The following is a 17,407-nucleotide window of genomic DNA, read 5'->3' as shown; positions in this document are numbered from 1 at the left end:
CATTGTTTCCATTTACATCCTGAATTAAGGAAATTTTCTACCAATAGACCGTCCCCTGGAGAACACAAATTTGCTCTCCCTAAACTCTTACAACCACCTATACAAACTGTTGATTCGGTTGACCCCCCTGCTGAGGCTATAGCGGTGGATGTTGTGGCTGTTGGCGGTTTAAATGATTCGAGTGTTCCTTCGTTAAAAATTAATAGAATAACTACGCCTGATATGGGGGTTGCTGAGGTGACTCTAGAGCCTTTACCAGTGGATGTTACAGTTAATGATTTGGTTTAACCCCCGGTTTTCATTGTCCTTCAAATCGAGCCTTCCACTTCACCTCCCTGATGCTCCTGATCCCTCCACTCACACTATCTGTTCACAACAGGATCCTACAGCAATTGTTGTCTCTGTCCTTGAATCCGAATGGCAAATTCAGAGATACAATAGAAAACGTGGAAGAAGGAAATCTGAAATACCAAAATTACCACAATCAAATACTACTGATGTCACTTATCACTCAGAAGATTAGCACTGTCACCTACCCTCTAGGATTATTAGAGGGGAGGGTGTCATGGAACATGTTTAATGTTTTGGTTTGGAACATTAGAGGAGTGGCGGACCCTCACTCCTTTGATCGTTTAAAACATTTATGTAGGACCCATAAATTGGGCATCCTTGCTATTCTGGAACCTTTTGTTTCAATTCATAAAGATAGCATCGTTAAGAGGTTCAAGGGGTATTCGCACTTATGCAATGTGAAAAACAAAATTTAACTCTTTTGGAAGAAGGATATCACTGTTAATATTATCGATGATAATGTGCAATATGTTCTTATTCAATATCAAGTTGAACTGTTTTTAGGTTGGGCTACGTTTATCTATGCTAGCTCTCACTTAAGAGATAAATTTCTTCTTTGGCAACAACTTACTCATATGGGGGTTGAAATAAATGATAATTGGTTCGTTGGAGGCGATCTAAATATGATTATGTCGCCTACAGAGAGACGGGGTGGTGCTAAGGTTGACACAAATCTTATTAATCGTTTCTGTGATCATATTGACGAAGCAGGCCTTTATGACTTAGGTTTCTCCGGTCCTCCTTACACTTGGCGGAGGGGTTTCATGTTACAACATTTGGACAGATTCTTGATAAATTCTCAGTTTTTAAGCTACTATAATATTATTCAAGTCAAGCATTTGAATCATGCTGCTTCGGATCATAATCCGATCTTGCTAACTTTAGATTTGCATTCCAAGCCTCCTCGTTATCATTTTAAATTTCTTAATGTTTGGGCTACTCACATCAATTTCATTGACTTGATTAAACAGGTTTGGGTCTCGAATGAAAGTGGGAATTCATGGCTTACGTTGTGGCAACTGCATAAGAATGTAGTTTTTCATTTAAAAAGATAGAACATTGACACTTTTGGTAATGTTCACTCTAGGGTGCTAAAGGCACAGCATGAGGTGGATGATTTAGAGGCTCAGGTGATTGCTACTCCTACTCCTGATCTTGGGTCTAAACTCGCGGATGCCCACCACACTCTTTTAGAGGAAATCTCTATTGAGGAAGATTACCTCAGACAGAAAGCTTGTGATATTCATTTTAAGAATGGTGACAGAAATACTAAATACTTTCATGCCACTATCAAACATCGCCGGAACATAAACACCATCATCAAAATTGTTACTGAAGAGGGCTGCACTCCTACTAATGTTGATCAGATTGGATCTAATGCAGCTGATTATTTCTCCTCTTTATGCTGATACTCCCCCTATCACTGATATTATTTCTGACTATTTTGAGGAACAAAGAGATATGATCTCCAATATCTCTTTATCGAACCCCCCTACTGAGTTGAGCCACTATCAAACATCGCCGTAACATAAACACCATCATCAAGATTGTTACCGATGAGGGCTCCACTCTTATTGATGCTAATCAGATTGAATGTAATGCAGTTGATTATTTTTCTTCTTTTTATGCTGATACTTCGCCCATCACTGGTATTATTTCTGATTATTTTGAGGACCAAAGAGATATGATCTCCAATCTCTCTTTATCGGACCCCCCTACTGAGTTGGAAATTTTCAATGTCATTAAAGATATTAGCTCGCAGAAAGCTCCTGGCCCCGATGGTTTCACCTCCACTTTCTATATTTCTTGTTGGGAAATTGTAAAGAAGGATGTGGTGCTGGCTGTTCAAAGTTTTTTTCAAGGGGTTGATCCTACAAAATATTTCTTTGTTGCCTTGATTGTCCTCATTCCTAAGTCTATCGCCAAATCACACTGGAAGGATTTTAGGCCCATATCATTAACCTCGGTCATATCTAAAATCATTAGTAAAGTGATTGTGGCTCGCCTCCAACCTCATCTTCCTTCACTTATTTCTCCTCAACAATCGGCCTTTATTAAAGGTCGTGATATTTCTGATAATATTCTCTTAGCACAGGAAATATTACAGGATCTTGATAAAAGTTGTAGGGGTGGCAATCTGGTGATCAAACTTGATATCAAAAAAGCCTTTGATACCTTAAATTGGGACTTAATCGTCAATGTTCTTAAAGTTAGAGGTTTTAATATCAGTTTTTGCTCCTTGATTAAAAGATGGCTCGCCAACAATTACTATTTTGTCTTGGTCAATAGAAACTCTTATGGTTTCTTCACTGCTTCACGGGGCATCAAACAGGGAGATCCTCTTTCTCCTATTATTTTTATTTTAGCTTTTGATTATTTCTCTAGGATGCTCAACAGTTTCTAACTCTTACATCTACATGTTCAGTATTCCAACAAAGCTAAAATGATGGTCTCTCACCTTGCTTATGCAGATGATGTTATTATTTTTACTAACGCTTCTAAGCTTGCCATAAAACAGGTGATGGGGCTCTTACAGGATTTCCAAAGCTGCTTCGGTCTTTGTTTCAATAGTGACAAATGTCATTTGTTTTTTGGCAAACAAGTTAAGCAGCATATTATTCAATGGGGTGTTATGTTTACAGGTTTTCAGAATGCCTCTCTTCCCCCTTAAATATCTTGGGGTGAATTTGATAAGGGGGAGAAGGAAACAGGTGCATATGGATGATGTGATTGATAAAATCAAGCGTAAAGTGAATGATTGGAGAAAGGTCTTTCTTTCCACTGGGGGCAGGATCTCTTTACTTTCTAGTGTTCTCCAGAGCATTCCTTTATATGCTTTGCAAGTGTTCAATCCCAAGAAAAGTGCAATTAGTACTATAAAAAACCTCTTTAATAAATTCCTTTGGGTGAGGAACGGTGCAAAGAAAATCTGGTGTAATTGGCATAAAACTTATAAGCCTAAAGAGGTTGGTGGTCTCGGCTTTAAAGCACTAAAGCATAATGTGGAAGTGAACCTCTGTAAGCAATGGTTCAAATTTAGATTGGGTTCCTCTCTTTGGGTCATGTTTATGAGGCTAAAATATTGTGCTAATATTCATCCTTCCTTGGTCTCTTGGAAGGTTGGAGATTCTCGTATTTGGAAAGCTGTGGTGAATGCTAGAGACACGGCAAATGGTTTCATTTTTTGGGATATTGGAGAGGGAAACATTTCCTTCTAGAATGAAAATTGAGGTGTTTCTCACATTTCTGGCTTATCTCACTCCCCTCTTTCTAACTCTCTATTGGTCTCTGATTTTTTTTGATAATGAGGTTTGGGACTTTTCTAAATTATGTTCTATGGTTGGGGAACAAAATGCAAAGCATATACTCACAATCCCCATCACTCCTTATAGAGATCTCCCCATGTGGAAAAGAAGTAACTTTATATCAATTTGCAAGCTCATTTATGGCACTCTACACTCACATCGTGACTGGATATGGGGGAAATGGATTTGGCATTAATATTTATCTCCCTCTATATCATTTTTTCTATGGCGTTATCTTATGTCGTTAATCCCATTGGATGACATTCTTAAGCTTAAGGGCTTGAAATTAGTCTCTAGATGTCCTATGTGTAGAATGAAAAAGGAGGATATAACACACTTTCTTTGAGTGTGTTTTCTCGTTGGAGCTCTGGGATAAAATAGGCGTTCATTTTGGTTTCTCTTGGACCCATAGAGGATCTTTAGCTAGTTATTTATGGCAGTGGAAGGATTTTGATGCCTTTATGGGGAGGTTTCCCCTCCCATTATTGGTTCTGTGGTTCCTTTGGAACTCCAGAAATAGTTTTAAATACCACACCTCTCCCCCCTCTATTACTATGGTTGTTGCACATGTCATTGCCTATTACAATAAAGCTTTAAGAGCCAGCACCTCCGTGGATAAAACCACTAAGGCCCCTACGCTTATTGTGTGGGCCCCCCCGCATGCTAATTATGTGAAATTAAATGTTGATGGCTGTTGGCGTGCTAATTATGCTGCGGTTGGGGGTCTTTTTAGAAATTTTGAGGAGAAATGCCTTCTCTGTTATTGCCGAAACTTCTTTGGCTGTTGAATGTTGGGGAGTCTTTTTGGCTCTAGTGGTGGCCAACATCTTTAATTTTCGTAAGCTGGAGGTGGAGATGGATTCAAAAATACTTTATGATATTTTGGTTGGTACTACCTCTCCTCTTTGGGATTTAATTGGTATTTTTAAAAGAATAATAATCCTTATAGCTGATAAACATCTTGAGGCTAGATGGAAGTTTATTCATAGAGCGGGCAACTCTCCTGCGAATCCCTACGGATTGGCTTGCTAAAAATGCAGGGGAGACTTGTCACGTTGGCACACATCCCACTGCCCATCTTCGGAGACTCATCATTGGAGATACTTTAAATCTCCCTAAATTTTCGGCTTGGCTAGACTTTGTTGTTTTTCTCTCATTTTATTGGCTTGTTGGTTGGCTTGGCTGGTTTTGCAATGTTTTGCAGGGGGATCTCTTTTCGAAGACAAAGGCTGGGATGGAGACCTTGCTCTTGGACGCGGCATAGAGGACGCCTCCTGTTCATGACCTTTTCTTTTTGTCTTCCTTCAAATATTTCCATGATATAAAAGCACAGAGGACTACCTTTTTATTTTGGCTCTTTTTCGGGTTTTTTGGGTATACTTGTATTTTGAAAGCTATTTTTGTGTGAGTTGTACTTGGGGAAGAGGGACCCCTAGGGGTGAGTCTAATGTATTTCTTTTTGTGTTTTCTAGATGGGGACCCTCCCCCCAAACCTTGTATCTTATTTTAATTATTAACGCTTAGGGAGCCACCGATGCTCTTTCCCAAAAAATAATAATAATAATAAAAATAATAATAATAAAAATAAAAAATAAATAAAAAAGTATATATATATATATATATATATATATATATATTTCATACCTTTAATTTTCATATGTTCATGTGTTAAACTTGTGATCGTCATTTACTTATAATCTAATCAACTAGGATGCTAATGTTTTTTTGATATAGGACTTCTGACCATCGTCTAGTGAAACAAGTAAATTAACACACAATAGCCTAGTGGAATAGACATGTCATTAGAAAAATATAACTTCAACAGGAGACTCGAGAAATCCTTAAAAATACTGCATTGTTAAGTTCCTCTTAAGTGTAAGCCTTTATTATGACCTAGAGATAGGCTAAAATGGATTGTCACTGTTTGTCAACTATTACGTAGAGGAATTCATAGGAAAACATATAGAGAGATACCGATGTCACATGAGCATGAGCTTCATCGCCTCTGAAGAACTCAAAATTGTTATCTATCTGCTCTACTACTGTCATTTTTGTTTATTGTTATTTATGTTTAATGCTCTTTTAGGATTTTTAGAACTTTCCTTCTTGCGTTTAGATCATTTCAAATTAGATTCAGTGGTGAAATACATTAAAACTTCTCCCTTGTTAAAAATATTTTGACAACCATCCTTGTGGGATCGATACGCGAACTATTTATCTGTATATTACTTGATAGAAACGTATGTTTGCATGATTGATCAACCTATCTCATAACAAATTTTGAATATTATATTTTTGGAATCTGTGTTGGGGATATGAGTCAAAATTTGACTTTAGCATTGTAACCCCAAGCAACACAATTTTTTTTTTGCTTGTTTGGATGTCGCATTTTGGGGGCGTTGAGGATAATTTCAACGGAACGCAGGCCACAGGTTTGATCCCACGATCAATATTTCCTATTATTCAACGCTGTGTTTTTTTACTACCCTACCCTTCTCTCGCCCCCGAGCCCTCTCTCGCGACCAAATCTTCTCTCTCTTCTCTCACGACCGCGGCAGCTTCTCCCTACCCCTTCTCGCGACCGGACTTCTCTGTGGTATGGAATTCGAACTTGTCTCTGACATTATGATCTTGCGACTGGTTCTTCTCTTGCTGGTTTTGCAGTTTTGCAATTGAATCTTCTCTTGCAATTTTGCATTGGTGTGGCCTTTCTCTTGCTGGTTTTTGGGTTTTGCATTGGTGTGGATGGTTGAGGTTGATTATTTTAGAGTGGAAGCACGATTAAATGCAAGAAGAGTGGCTTGGTTACAGAAATAGAGTGAAACTAGTTAGATTCGCCAATTGAATTTAGGGTATAGTGATTACGGGCTCCTTTAGCGGTGCCCATTGTCTTGAATCTTTTGGTTTTTCTATCAATTGTCATGCCCAATGAGAACTTGACTTGATGTGAATTTTCTAGATTTTTTTAGGAGACGAGAGTTTCTCGATCAAGCATGAAGTGAGGGAAGTTTTAAGTTCTTTTAGGAAGATCCAATAAACTCTAAAACATTACCATAAAATAATTGCATAGAACTCCATGAAACTATATAAGAAAATATTTTTGTTTTTCACTACCATATAGGATTCCTTTTTACTCCCAACACTATCTGAGTTTTTAACCTTCTCTGTAAGTGATGTATTTCACAATACCTACCAACTATAAAGTAAGTAGCATGTATGATGTTGGATACTTATTCAAGTTGTGTGGTTGTGGTAGTTAATATTGGGTTGGGGTGATGGCTTTGGCTTATGGTTGTTCTATTGTGTAAATTCAGACCCTATATGTGGGTGTTATGTGGGGTTATGAAGATTGATTGTATTGTGATGGTCATGTGGTTGTGTTCTCATGTGGGTTAGGGTGTTGTGGTTGTGTGGTGGCTCTGGCTTGTGATGTGTGTTGTGTGGTTATGTGGTGGTTGAGCGTTGCGGTGGTGGTAGTAAGCTATGGGTTAGGGTGGGGGTAGTTGGGTTGTGTGGTAGCTCTGGCTTGTGTTGTGGTGCAGGTGGATTTATTGTGGTCGTGTGGTTGTGGTGTGGTTGGTATTGAGTTGGGTTGATGGCTCTGGGTTGTGGTGGCTCTATTGTGGGTTGTGGTGGCTCTGTTATGGGTTGTGGTGTGCAGAGGATGGCCTAGCTACTGACATACGCAATCTCCACTTTAAATTTAATATTATCATATTAATTAAATGTTATTTTAATAGTCTCTTTCTTTATTTTAATAATCATGATATTCACTGTTAAGTGAGATGTATATTTTATTTTTTGTATTATTCTGAAGTGAATTTTTGTTTCTCAAGTATCAAATATATTATCACGACATTTCTGTTGCAAACAACATTACTGCACATGAGTAGAAAAGTCATTTATCTAGAAATAGCTTCAAAACAGTTATTTTCTAACACAACCCAAGCAGACGCTCGGTTATGAATAAAAATTATTTATGTTTTATTTGTTAACTTATGTATTTGAAATTTATTGGGTGGAGTAAGTTTCAAAAGAGCATTCCATTGCGTAAAGCTATTTTAGAAGTACAACCTAGGAGGTTCAAAATCTAGATCAAACCGCCTAAGACAATTGTAAACTATCACAAGCAACATTCCATCATTGCCAACAATAAATAAAGTAATTTAGCAAAAAAGTGCCTTCGCAGCATTTTAAGACCCTATAGAAGATAGAAGCCATACATTCCATAATATACCTAATGATTCATATCACTCCATTATTCTATAAAAGACAATCACTTAAAAAGAGAAGTTTTGTAGTATCCCATTTCCTTTTGCCACCACCAAAAAAAAAAAGTATCATGACAGATCAATTAATATTATACACATCGAAATAATAATGTGAATAATGTCCGTGGTGCGTAAAGTAAAGCTCAGATATCCATAAGCTTTCATAAAACATTAAGACAACTTTCATTCATCATGAGTCTAGCCTATGCTCAACGCATAAAATTGTAAAGCAACACTAAAAACACTGCATCAGTTCAACTGCCAAAGAAAAAAAGTTCGGTTGATATAAATACAACACCAAGAAGATTCTCCGTTTTCTAAATTGATGAAACTCGAATATAAAAGAAGAAATATATGAAAACATTATAAAGAAGGAATGGAAAATGGTGGTAATGATCAAAAAATTTATGCAATTAATGCAATTCACGAGAAAATGAGAAACAAAAAAAAAAATAATAAATCATATTCTGATCTTCTAACAGAATTCACCTGTATGGAATATGCTGGTGGGTTGAAGTGTCTCTATACTTCTTTGCAAGGCCAAAATCAATGATATAAACCTATATGAATAATTACTAGAAATAACTTCAATCATATAGTAGAGGAAATTCTGCTACATTAACTATTTGGGATGACTAACCTGGTTAGCTCTCCTGCCCAGACCCATAAGAAAATTATCAGGTTTGATGTCTCGATGCAAAAAAGATTTAGAATGAACAAATTCAACTCGGTTGATCTGATAAAACAAAATAAGTGGTCAAATAACAGAAAAGATTAGAATAAGCAGGTTAAATTAAAATAGTCTGAAAAACACCATCTGGTCTGCAAGCATTAGAACAGTTTTTAAAGACAGCTTCCTACTACAAAAGTTAAAAAGATCTTCAAGGCTTGGTCCTAATAAATCCATCACGAGCACATTGTAGTCTCCTTCAACACCAAACCATCTCACATTAGGAATCCCAGCTGCAGGATCAGACAGAAAGACGGCAAATTTTCAAAATATGCTAAAATGATTTCAAATATCAGGCATTAAAGAAAATAGTTTAAAATAAACTCAATTACTTCCTCCTTGCAGGATCCTGTACAACTTCGATTCATATAGCAACTGAGGATGTTTTGTTTTAACATTTTCCTGGTAGAGCCATGTAATCACCAATTACAGTAAGAAATAACGGATAAAATATAATAACTGCAGGAAAACAACGAAATCGAAGAAAATCTGATGAGTAAAAGCATATAATGATTTTCAGATAAAGACAAGCCTATCTAAAGACATTATTATGGCATAAGAAATGTGCACTATGTCTGAAGCCCCTGAAAGTAATCCAAAATTCAAATCATTAGGAAAAGCAAGAATGAGAGATAATTATTAAATGTAAGACCAAAGAAAGGAATCCAACAAGTTCTAATAATGGTTATTTATGCAAGCTAGAGAAAACATTAAAAATTCGGAATCCAAGCAGCAAACCTAAGGGCAAATGAGTGTGGAATAAGCTTCAAGACTACATTGAAGAAATCCTCTCCAAGATAACAAAGAAGAATCAATGCAATTCTTTATGAATACCATAATACTCGTACTAGTGCTGGCGGAGCGCAAACCGTAGTCAGCAACTCAAAAAATAATTACAATAATTACTTGAATTAAGGAGAAACCATCTAAGATATTGGAATAGATCATAATTTACATTGTAGTGTCAACTTTCTTAAGTAATTCCTATAAGTTCCTTTTAAAAAGATATTTATTTTATTTCACTCATTTCAACTATCTTTTCCACCATCGATGCTTACCACACAAAAACAAAATGATAAAAATAATAATAATAATAACAAACACCCAATACAAACCATAGAATCCCAATGCACATCTCCACATCTAGCAAGCTCCTGTTCAAGCCCATGATCTGCTAGTAGCACGATTTTGACAGCTCTTAAAACGCTTGTTTGCCCATTCTCTCTCTAGCACACTAGGAACCCATCTCAAACATCTTTCACTACGTCTCTCTTGCATCATCCACTTCATTCCTAGCCATAACATGCTTTCTCTCTCTCTCTCTCTCTCTCTCTCTCTCTCTCTCTCTCTCTGAAGCGGGGCTCTCCTTAACAGGTGGTTGAACCACTAAACCGATTCGAAAAGGGAGGAAAGAGAGGTTGGCCAGCCCAGTTGTTTTGGTTAGGGTTGTCGTCCAATAAATGTTATTTTTTATTTAGGGATAATTTTTACTAGATGATTCTATCAAGATGGCAGTCGGCGTCTGATTTTCTCTTCTAGGGTTGTATCAGAATGCAAAAAGGTGCTTCGGTTGCAACTCGTTCCAAGGTGGTGTGTATCCCTCCATATTCCCCTTATCTCCTTGTTGCCATCACCCAGCCTCCCTCCCCTTCCCAGTTTCCCAGCAATCAAACCGTCCAACCTACCAGACAGCCACCGCAATCCCCTCTGCTACCATATTGCTATGTCGCCCAATCCTCCCTGCCCTTTTAAGATTGTCACCCTACCCGCCAGCCCGTCCTGACGCCGTTCTCGTCAAACCCAATCGTACCTACCAAAGGCAGCTTCCTTTCCCATTACCTACCCCAAGGTCAGCCAACCTTTCCTCGTCATCAACCGTCTGTTGTTGCCACATCTCCAGATGTCTTCCCAGCCCTCCACTCCTTTCCGCAATTCCAGTGCCCTAATAGCCACTCTAACCATTCATGTGCCTTCCCCTTGCAGCCAAAACCATCTTCAAAACACCCGACTGTCACCACCACCTCTTACCGGCACACCTACTTGCTAGCCAGCAGCCACCCACCCTTTCTTCGTCACCCAAGGGTATCTCGTTAGGCTTGTTATCATTTATTTTCTATTTTGAAGAGTGGGCTTTGCAACCTATTTGGATTTCAGCAATAATATTATATTTATTTTGTGGATTGGGTCTCTCTCTCTCTCTCTCTCTCTCTCTCTCTCTCTCTCTCTCTCTCTCTCTCTCACCCACACATGTTTGCTTCTCTCGCGCTCTCTCCCTCGTGAACTTGCTACGTTCTAAACCCAATAGTGATGATGCAATGCTTCTTGATTCCCCGCCTCCCACTGGAATGTGCTTTGTGACTTTTATGCTCTTCCTAGCAAACATGCTGCACTCCTAGCCCACAGGTGATTCACTCTCTACTCTCATTTCCCAATCTCAGCTTCACTCTCTTGTTCTCTGCCTCTCATGAATCCTACACCATTCTCACCCAATTACCCTATCTCAAATTTGAAACCTCGCCATCTCTCATTATTAGTTTCCTCCCATGCACCCGACTACTTCAAAATCCCCTTCAAAAGCTCATATGACACTGGTATGCATCCCCCTCTCACTAGCTCTCATACTTATCTTCCTGAACAATTAGTACCCTACTCAAGCAGTGCCACTGAACTCGATTTAAACAAATCTGACAACCTAACACTTGGCGACCCTATGCTTTATGATTTCCTTGTGTGTCTAAGAGCAAAGATCTAAACTTTGAAGAATCATTGATCTTCAGTCTAATCAATTTGAAGTGCAGTTGAATTTTGATCCAGTGAATATGAGGAGCCATTCATCTAGAATAAAGATCAAATTTTAAACTCATTTGTGGCATTGTTCTTCAATCTGGCTGTAGCTTGAAAACATGCATATGGTTGATTTTTTATCAAAATAGTATTTTCCTCCCTTCACAAAACTTTGATCTGATTTGAAGAAGATGAATTTTCATTTTTGCTAGCTACACCTAACCAAAACATAATGGTAACCTCATTTTCATTAGACAGAGAAAGATAAAGCCGTCAAATGGCTTTAACATGATCAAAATAACCATGATGCTGCCATAACAACGCCTCTAACCACATGTAAACAAAATGTTATCAAAACACAAGCAAGAAAGGAACTACGTTACCGGAATGATTCCTCCCAAAATTTAAATTAAACAAAATACAATTCAAACATTAGAAGAACTGCTGATCTTCACTCAGTTTCATTTGACGTCCACATCATTGATCTTTAAACTAGCTATATATTTTTAAGACATTCAAGTTATTGATCACCAAGCCAGCTAGAGTAATACATCCTTTCGTTGATTTTTTATTCAAATTCAAGGAGACGAATTCTCATCTTCAGCAGATATACTTCACAAAAATCTGGTGATAACTTTGTTGTCATTAGCGAGTCGTATGTACGCCCCCCATAAAGCTTCAACATTGCTTATATACCCCCATTAACTCTAACTAGAGGTAGATGATGCATTGTCATCCTATCAAAACAAGCAAGAACAAAAACAAACTAAACAAATGCTTACGCTTGTGACTAGTTTGGCATCTAAACAGAATAAAAAGAAAAAGAAGCCAAAAAAAAATTAACAAATTTAAATCAAATATATCACTAATTATAAAATTTCCATAATCACACTTGAATTTCAAAAATTCCAACATCAACCCAATAGTCATCTTTAAGTCAACTCAATTATATTGCCACATCAAAAATACAAACATGACAATTATATATTTGCTTTGGAAGGTGTGCTCAAGTATAAAGATTATCTTAGAGATAACTAAAGTCCAAAAGATCAATATGAACCTCACTAATATCTAAAAAAAATGCACAAAGACCTCACATGAGTTGGTGCATTAATGATCATGTTACTGCACCAAAAAGTGCATAAATATACTTAGGGCCCTCAAATGATCCCAAAGCAACACCAGGTTCCAACAAATCTCTAGGTAGCCATCATAAAACCCATTCAAATTTGTGATCAAAATAATAATGTCAGCCTAGTTGATCAACAGAGGCTAGAATCATGATTTAATCTTACTGATTCCTAATTGATCTGAGGGCTACGAAAAAAATATCTCAATATTCATGCAAAAATTGGTATAACATTAGAAAATCAAAATGAGAGGCAGCTATTAAGATTATGTTCTGTTTTTTTGCTACAAAGTTAGATGAAAAGAATTAAAAAAATAAAATTTCAAATAAATTTAAACTTTTAAATGATGGGGAAAATTTACAAAAAATCATTAGGGAAATAATTAATAACATGCTTGTGCGATTAATTATTTTCTCTATGATTTTAGTAGGGTTACTAAGTCCTTAGAGGTCAGTAAACCTGCCCTCCTTTCAAAAGAAGCCACCTCTCCCCCCTCTTTTCCTTCTCATAATTTTCTTAAGGATTTTATATGAGACTGCTTATTTCTAATTTTGATTAATGATAGAGATTTTTTACTCAAAAAAAAAACTAAAATTTTTCATCCTAGAACTGAAATCTTGGTGGACAACCCATGAATATGGAGATTTAGTGATTTTCATGACAAAATTAATTTAATGGGTATTAGTTTTACTTATAATTTTGTTTTGTTCTCTTGAAGCTAAAAACTAAGTTCATGTTGTGGGATTCTTGGTCCTTCTTCACCAAACATAACCATAATTTTTCCTACAGTAATCTCCACAAAGCTCTACCCAAATCCCAACATCAAGTGGCCGGTCAAGGAGAAAGATAGATCTGACCTAGTAGAGTTCTCTTGAATTTTCAATCAACCTAAGCCTTTCAAAATTTGGTGAAAAACTTCAGAACCGCTAGACATATTTTTCTACAAACAAATAAGAGTTTTTTAATGTTTTGAAGCCTAGAACCCCATTTTTGAGGAAAAACACCTCTCCAAATCTACAAATTAAATCTAGAAAAAACGTTGGTAAGTCCAGCAAAAAGCTTAAAAAAGCCAAACATAACTAGACATTTCAATCTAAGATTTCCAAGGATCAAACCCTACAATTACCAAAACTATCCATGCCAAAGACTTAAAGCTCATCTAGGATTTTCTATTTTTTGTTTGCATTTTATATCATTGAATCATAACCTAGGATTTCCGTTACATCCACCCTTCCAAATCCTAATCTTGTGCTTCCATACCTTACAACTTTTGAAGTTTCCTAACTAAAGAGAAAGAAGCGAGCATTTAGAAGGCACTTGCATAAAAAAAGACATTTTTTTATAGGAATTTGAGTAAATTCAATTCTTTTTTATAATATTTTTTCTATATATTTTCATATTATTTATTGGGTTTTTATTGCTACTGACAATTCAATGAAATTTATGACACTTTTTCGATTAGCTGGATTTCTTAATTGGCCTAGCCTTTTACCTTAACTTACCTCAGTGATTACTCAAGTGACATCAAATTTTAGGGTGAAAATCAGTTCCGCAAAATATTTTAAGGTTTTTTTTCTCAATATTGATCAAAATTTAAGAATCCTAATTTAAATGTTCATGGTTTGAATTATATAAACTTCAAGGTCTTGGTTTATTTATGTTAACAAGTTGAATTCATTTGATATAATTTTTTAAGCTCACATTTGTGGGCCTTTGTAATTCATATCATTAGGCATCTCAAAACATCAAACACTTATCATTAGAGTGACATTTTAGTTTAACTATTTGCTTGCACATTGCCTATAAAACCTTAATTCACCTACATAGTATGATATAGAGAAGTTTAAAGGATTAGTTAATATGATTAAAGTCCTAAAAGTAAAATAAATATCTATGATAATAAGCTAGAACAACTCCAACAATCCGAAGAGGAGAATAATAATAAAATGCAGGCCTAATTTGAGAAAACAATTATTCTATAAATTCCATTTATAGCAATCACCCAACTCATCCCACCTAAAAATTTGTATGTGAAGAAGCATCCTCATGTAGGCGGGGCCAATGAAATAGGAATCATTTTAGAGGAAACAATCAGACTACGAGTGAAATAGGAACCAAGATGATTTCCACATAAATTAGGTGAAACAAATATTTTATTTCATCAAGACAAAACAACACAACCCAAGTAAATAAATATAAACACCTATATATTATGGGTTTCAGTCACAACAAAGTTGTAGGCCTTGATACCAATCCAACAAACTGTATGCCGCATCCCGAGAAAGCCTTCCCATAATCGAACACCCTATTAACACTTTGATACGAACCAAAACAGTTTTCCACCTAAACTAGGACAAATAAATATTTTATTTCATCAAAATAAGACAATACAACATAAATACATTAAGATAAGTACCTACAACTCAAGAGATAGACGAACTCTCCCAACACTTACAATTTGTGAGGTAAGCTATCTCTCTCAAAACTAAACCTAAGACAAAAAACCATAATCTCAAGTATACCCCAACCCAAAGCAAATAAGCCCTATTTATACCATATAATAATAACTAATGAAAGAGTAAATTTCTTTTAGGTGCTAGAGTGGTAATGACTTTAATGGCCCAAATAGGAAATTAAAATAAATGCTACAACTTTTGGGTTTCATGATCCCAAAAAATTCTTTGACTGACTTAAAAAAGATGGATAATTATCATAAGAGTAGTTATTGCCAAAAATAAAGCTTGTAAGACATGCAAAAAAATTTTAGTCCAATATTTGGGTAATGGAAGAGATATTAGAAAGACAAATCCTCACTTTGGTAGAGATGAAAGAACTGCTAAAATCTAAGTATCGTGACATCACGACAAGAAACTTCATGGGTAATTAATGAGCATTATGCAAAGGAATATGTAGGTCATTAAAAAACCTTTGAGAATTTAGCGACCATGACTCAATATAAAGATAATAATTGAAAAGATACTAATAAATCTATCATGGGTAGAATGAACATTAATAATAAAATTGCACTGCAAAACCCTAACACCCTTGAGAGGATACAGTTCACTATACTCTCCTCATTGAGAATCAAAAGAAATTATCATTCCATCACAAGGATTAAATTATAATCAAGTTTTAATTTAATCCGAACATCCAACATTAAACCTAAAACTCTATATGTTAGTGTCTTTGACAAAATCTCATTACTGAATTCACTTTATTGAATAACAAAGATAACATTTGTTTTAAATATCAAAATGGAAGGCATGTGCAGCACAAATGCAAAGACTAAACTGTATTTTTAGAGGAATGTTTTTTATATAAATGATGAGAATATACAATATGTCATTAATAATGCTGCCAATTTTTTATGTTAAGCAGAGAAAAATGATTGAACCCTCCTTTAATATGATGAGATGCCTAGTTGTATAAATTAAAAAAATCTAAAGATTAAAGGAGAAAAAAAAACATCATATCCATGTAAATTACATTTAAGTTTAAACGATGCAAGTTAGTAATTGATAGAGATAGTGTCATGAATGACATATGATAGTTATGAAAAATATGCATAATTAGCCAACAACATACTCATTAAATTTCATTGATATGCACTCTAACTGAATATTTTATAACACTAATAATTTAAATTTTACTTCAACAAGTGTGTTAAGAAATGCATGAAAATTTAAGGACATATGCCTAAAATTACTTATCCAAAAATTCAAAAGGTTGGAAGTGAATTGAGAATGAAGGAGAGCAACAATGCGACTAGGAGTTGGCAGGCACCAAGGAGCCAACCCGTGCCGTTCATCCAAGGAGCCCAAACACCCAACAACAAGCACCAACCTGAGAGTCATGTGCCCCCGGACTAATATAAGGCACCCAATATTATGTGTTATTATGTCTTTGAAAGATGCTTTCAATGCAAATAGAATATATTATATGCATGTTAATATTTCTGATAGAAAACCATCAATGAAGCTATTTGTGATACCAATTCAGGCTTTTGATTTAATATTAAAATTATTAATATTTAAACATTTTGCAAGAATTCAGACTTTTAAATCCTTTTTTATTTTAAATCTTTCCCACTTTAAATAATTTCCTAAAATTTGATAACCTTATTATATTTTATTCTCCTTCCTTATTTTCATTACCTAAAATAAGTCTAGCCTCTTTATACATATGGGATGATGTGTTTAGAGCTCGGAGTGTTGATCTTAAAATCTAAATTCAGTTTTATCTGAGTGTTTTCCCTCTTGAGCGGGGCATCCGATGACGAGGAAGGGGCTCCGGCGGTAACCCGATTCGAGGTCTATCCATTGTCTTGCAGCTCGCCGACGATCCAATCCTTTCAGCACTCTAGCCGATAGCTAGCTTCTACACTCCTGGAGCCTGCCACTCCTCCTGCAGCCTCTCCGCAGGTTACCGCTAGTCTGCCTACAATCCCCCTACAGGGTGCCGCACCTCCAGCTCCTCTTCCTGAGCACCGGCAGTCCCCTGCAGCCCCTCTGCAGATTGCCGCAGCCCCTGCTTCCCTCCCTGATAGCCGACAACTCCCCTGCAGCTTCCCCGCAGGCAATCGCAGCCCCTTCCACCCCCCCCACAGCAAGCCGCAATTCACCACATGCTCTCACAGCGCCCCCCTCAACTGCAACACTCCCACCTGAAGTCTGCAACCTCCTGCCAACTCACTCACGGCAAGCCGCAGCTTCCATCAAGCCTTCCTACCACCTCCATCCGTAGCCTCTGTTTCTTGTAGCTCACGTTCTTCCTCTGCCTCCGCTCCACGGCTTCGGCCGCCATCTGTTCCCCCGCTCCTCCGCTCTGGCCGCCCCC

The 17,407-nt window shown here is 36.6% G+C and overlaps 1 protein-coding gene across 1 annotated transcript in view; it reads right to left on the bottom strand.

Moving 5' to 3' along the window:
• The window catches only part of LOC110036854 (casein kinase 1-like protein 2), a 73,942-nt gene that overhangs the window by 18,535 nt on the left and 38,000 nt on the right, over positions 1-17,407 (bottom strand). The window contains exons 4-7 of the mRNA XM_020741401.1: positions 8,990-9,059; positions 8,742-8,890; positions 8,568-8,663; positions 8,417-8,487 (exon numbers count right to left, since the gene is read on the bottom strand). Of these exons, the coding sequence (XP_020597060.1) occupies positions 8,417-8,487; positions 8,568-8,663; positions 8,742-8,890; positions 8,990-9,059 (386 nt within the window). The remainder of the gene's footprint in view (positions 1-8,416; positions 8,488-8,567; positions 8,664-8,741; positions 8,891-8,989; positions 9,060-17,407) is intronic.

Source organism: Phalaenopsis equestris, unplaced genomic scaffold (assembly GCF_001263595.1).
Source record: "Phalaenopsis equestris unplaced genomic scaffold, ASM126359v1 Scaffold211846, whole genome shotgun sequence".
NCBI classification, from domain to species: Eukaryota; Viridiplantae; Streptophyta; class Magnoliopsida; order Asparagales; family Orchidaceae; genus Phalaenopsis; species Phalaenopsis equestris.
Note: the sequence above shows the minus strand (reverse complement) of the source record. Positions and strands in the feature narration are given on the sequence as shown.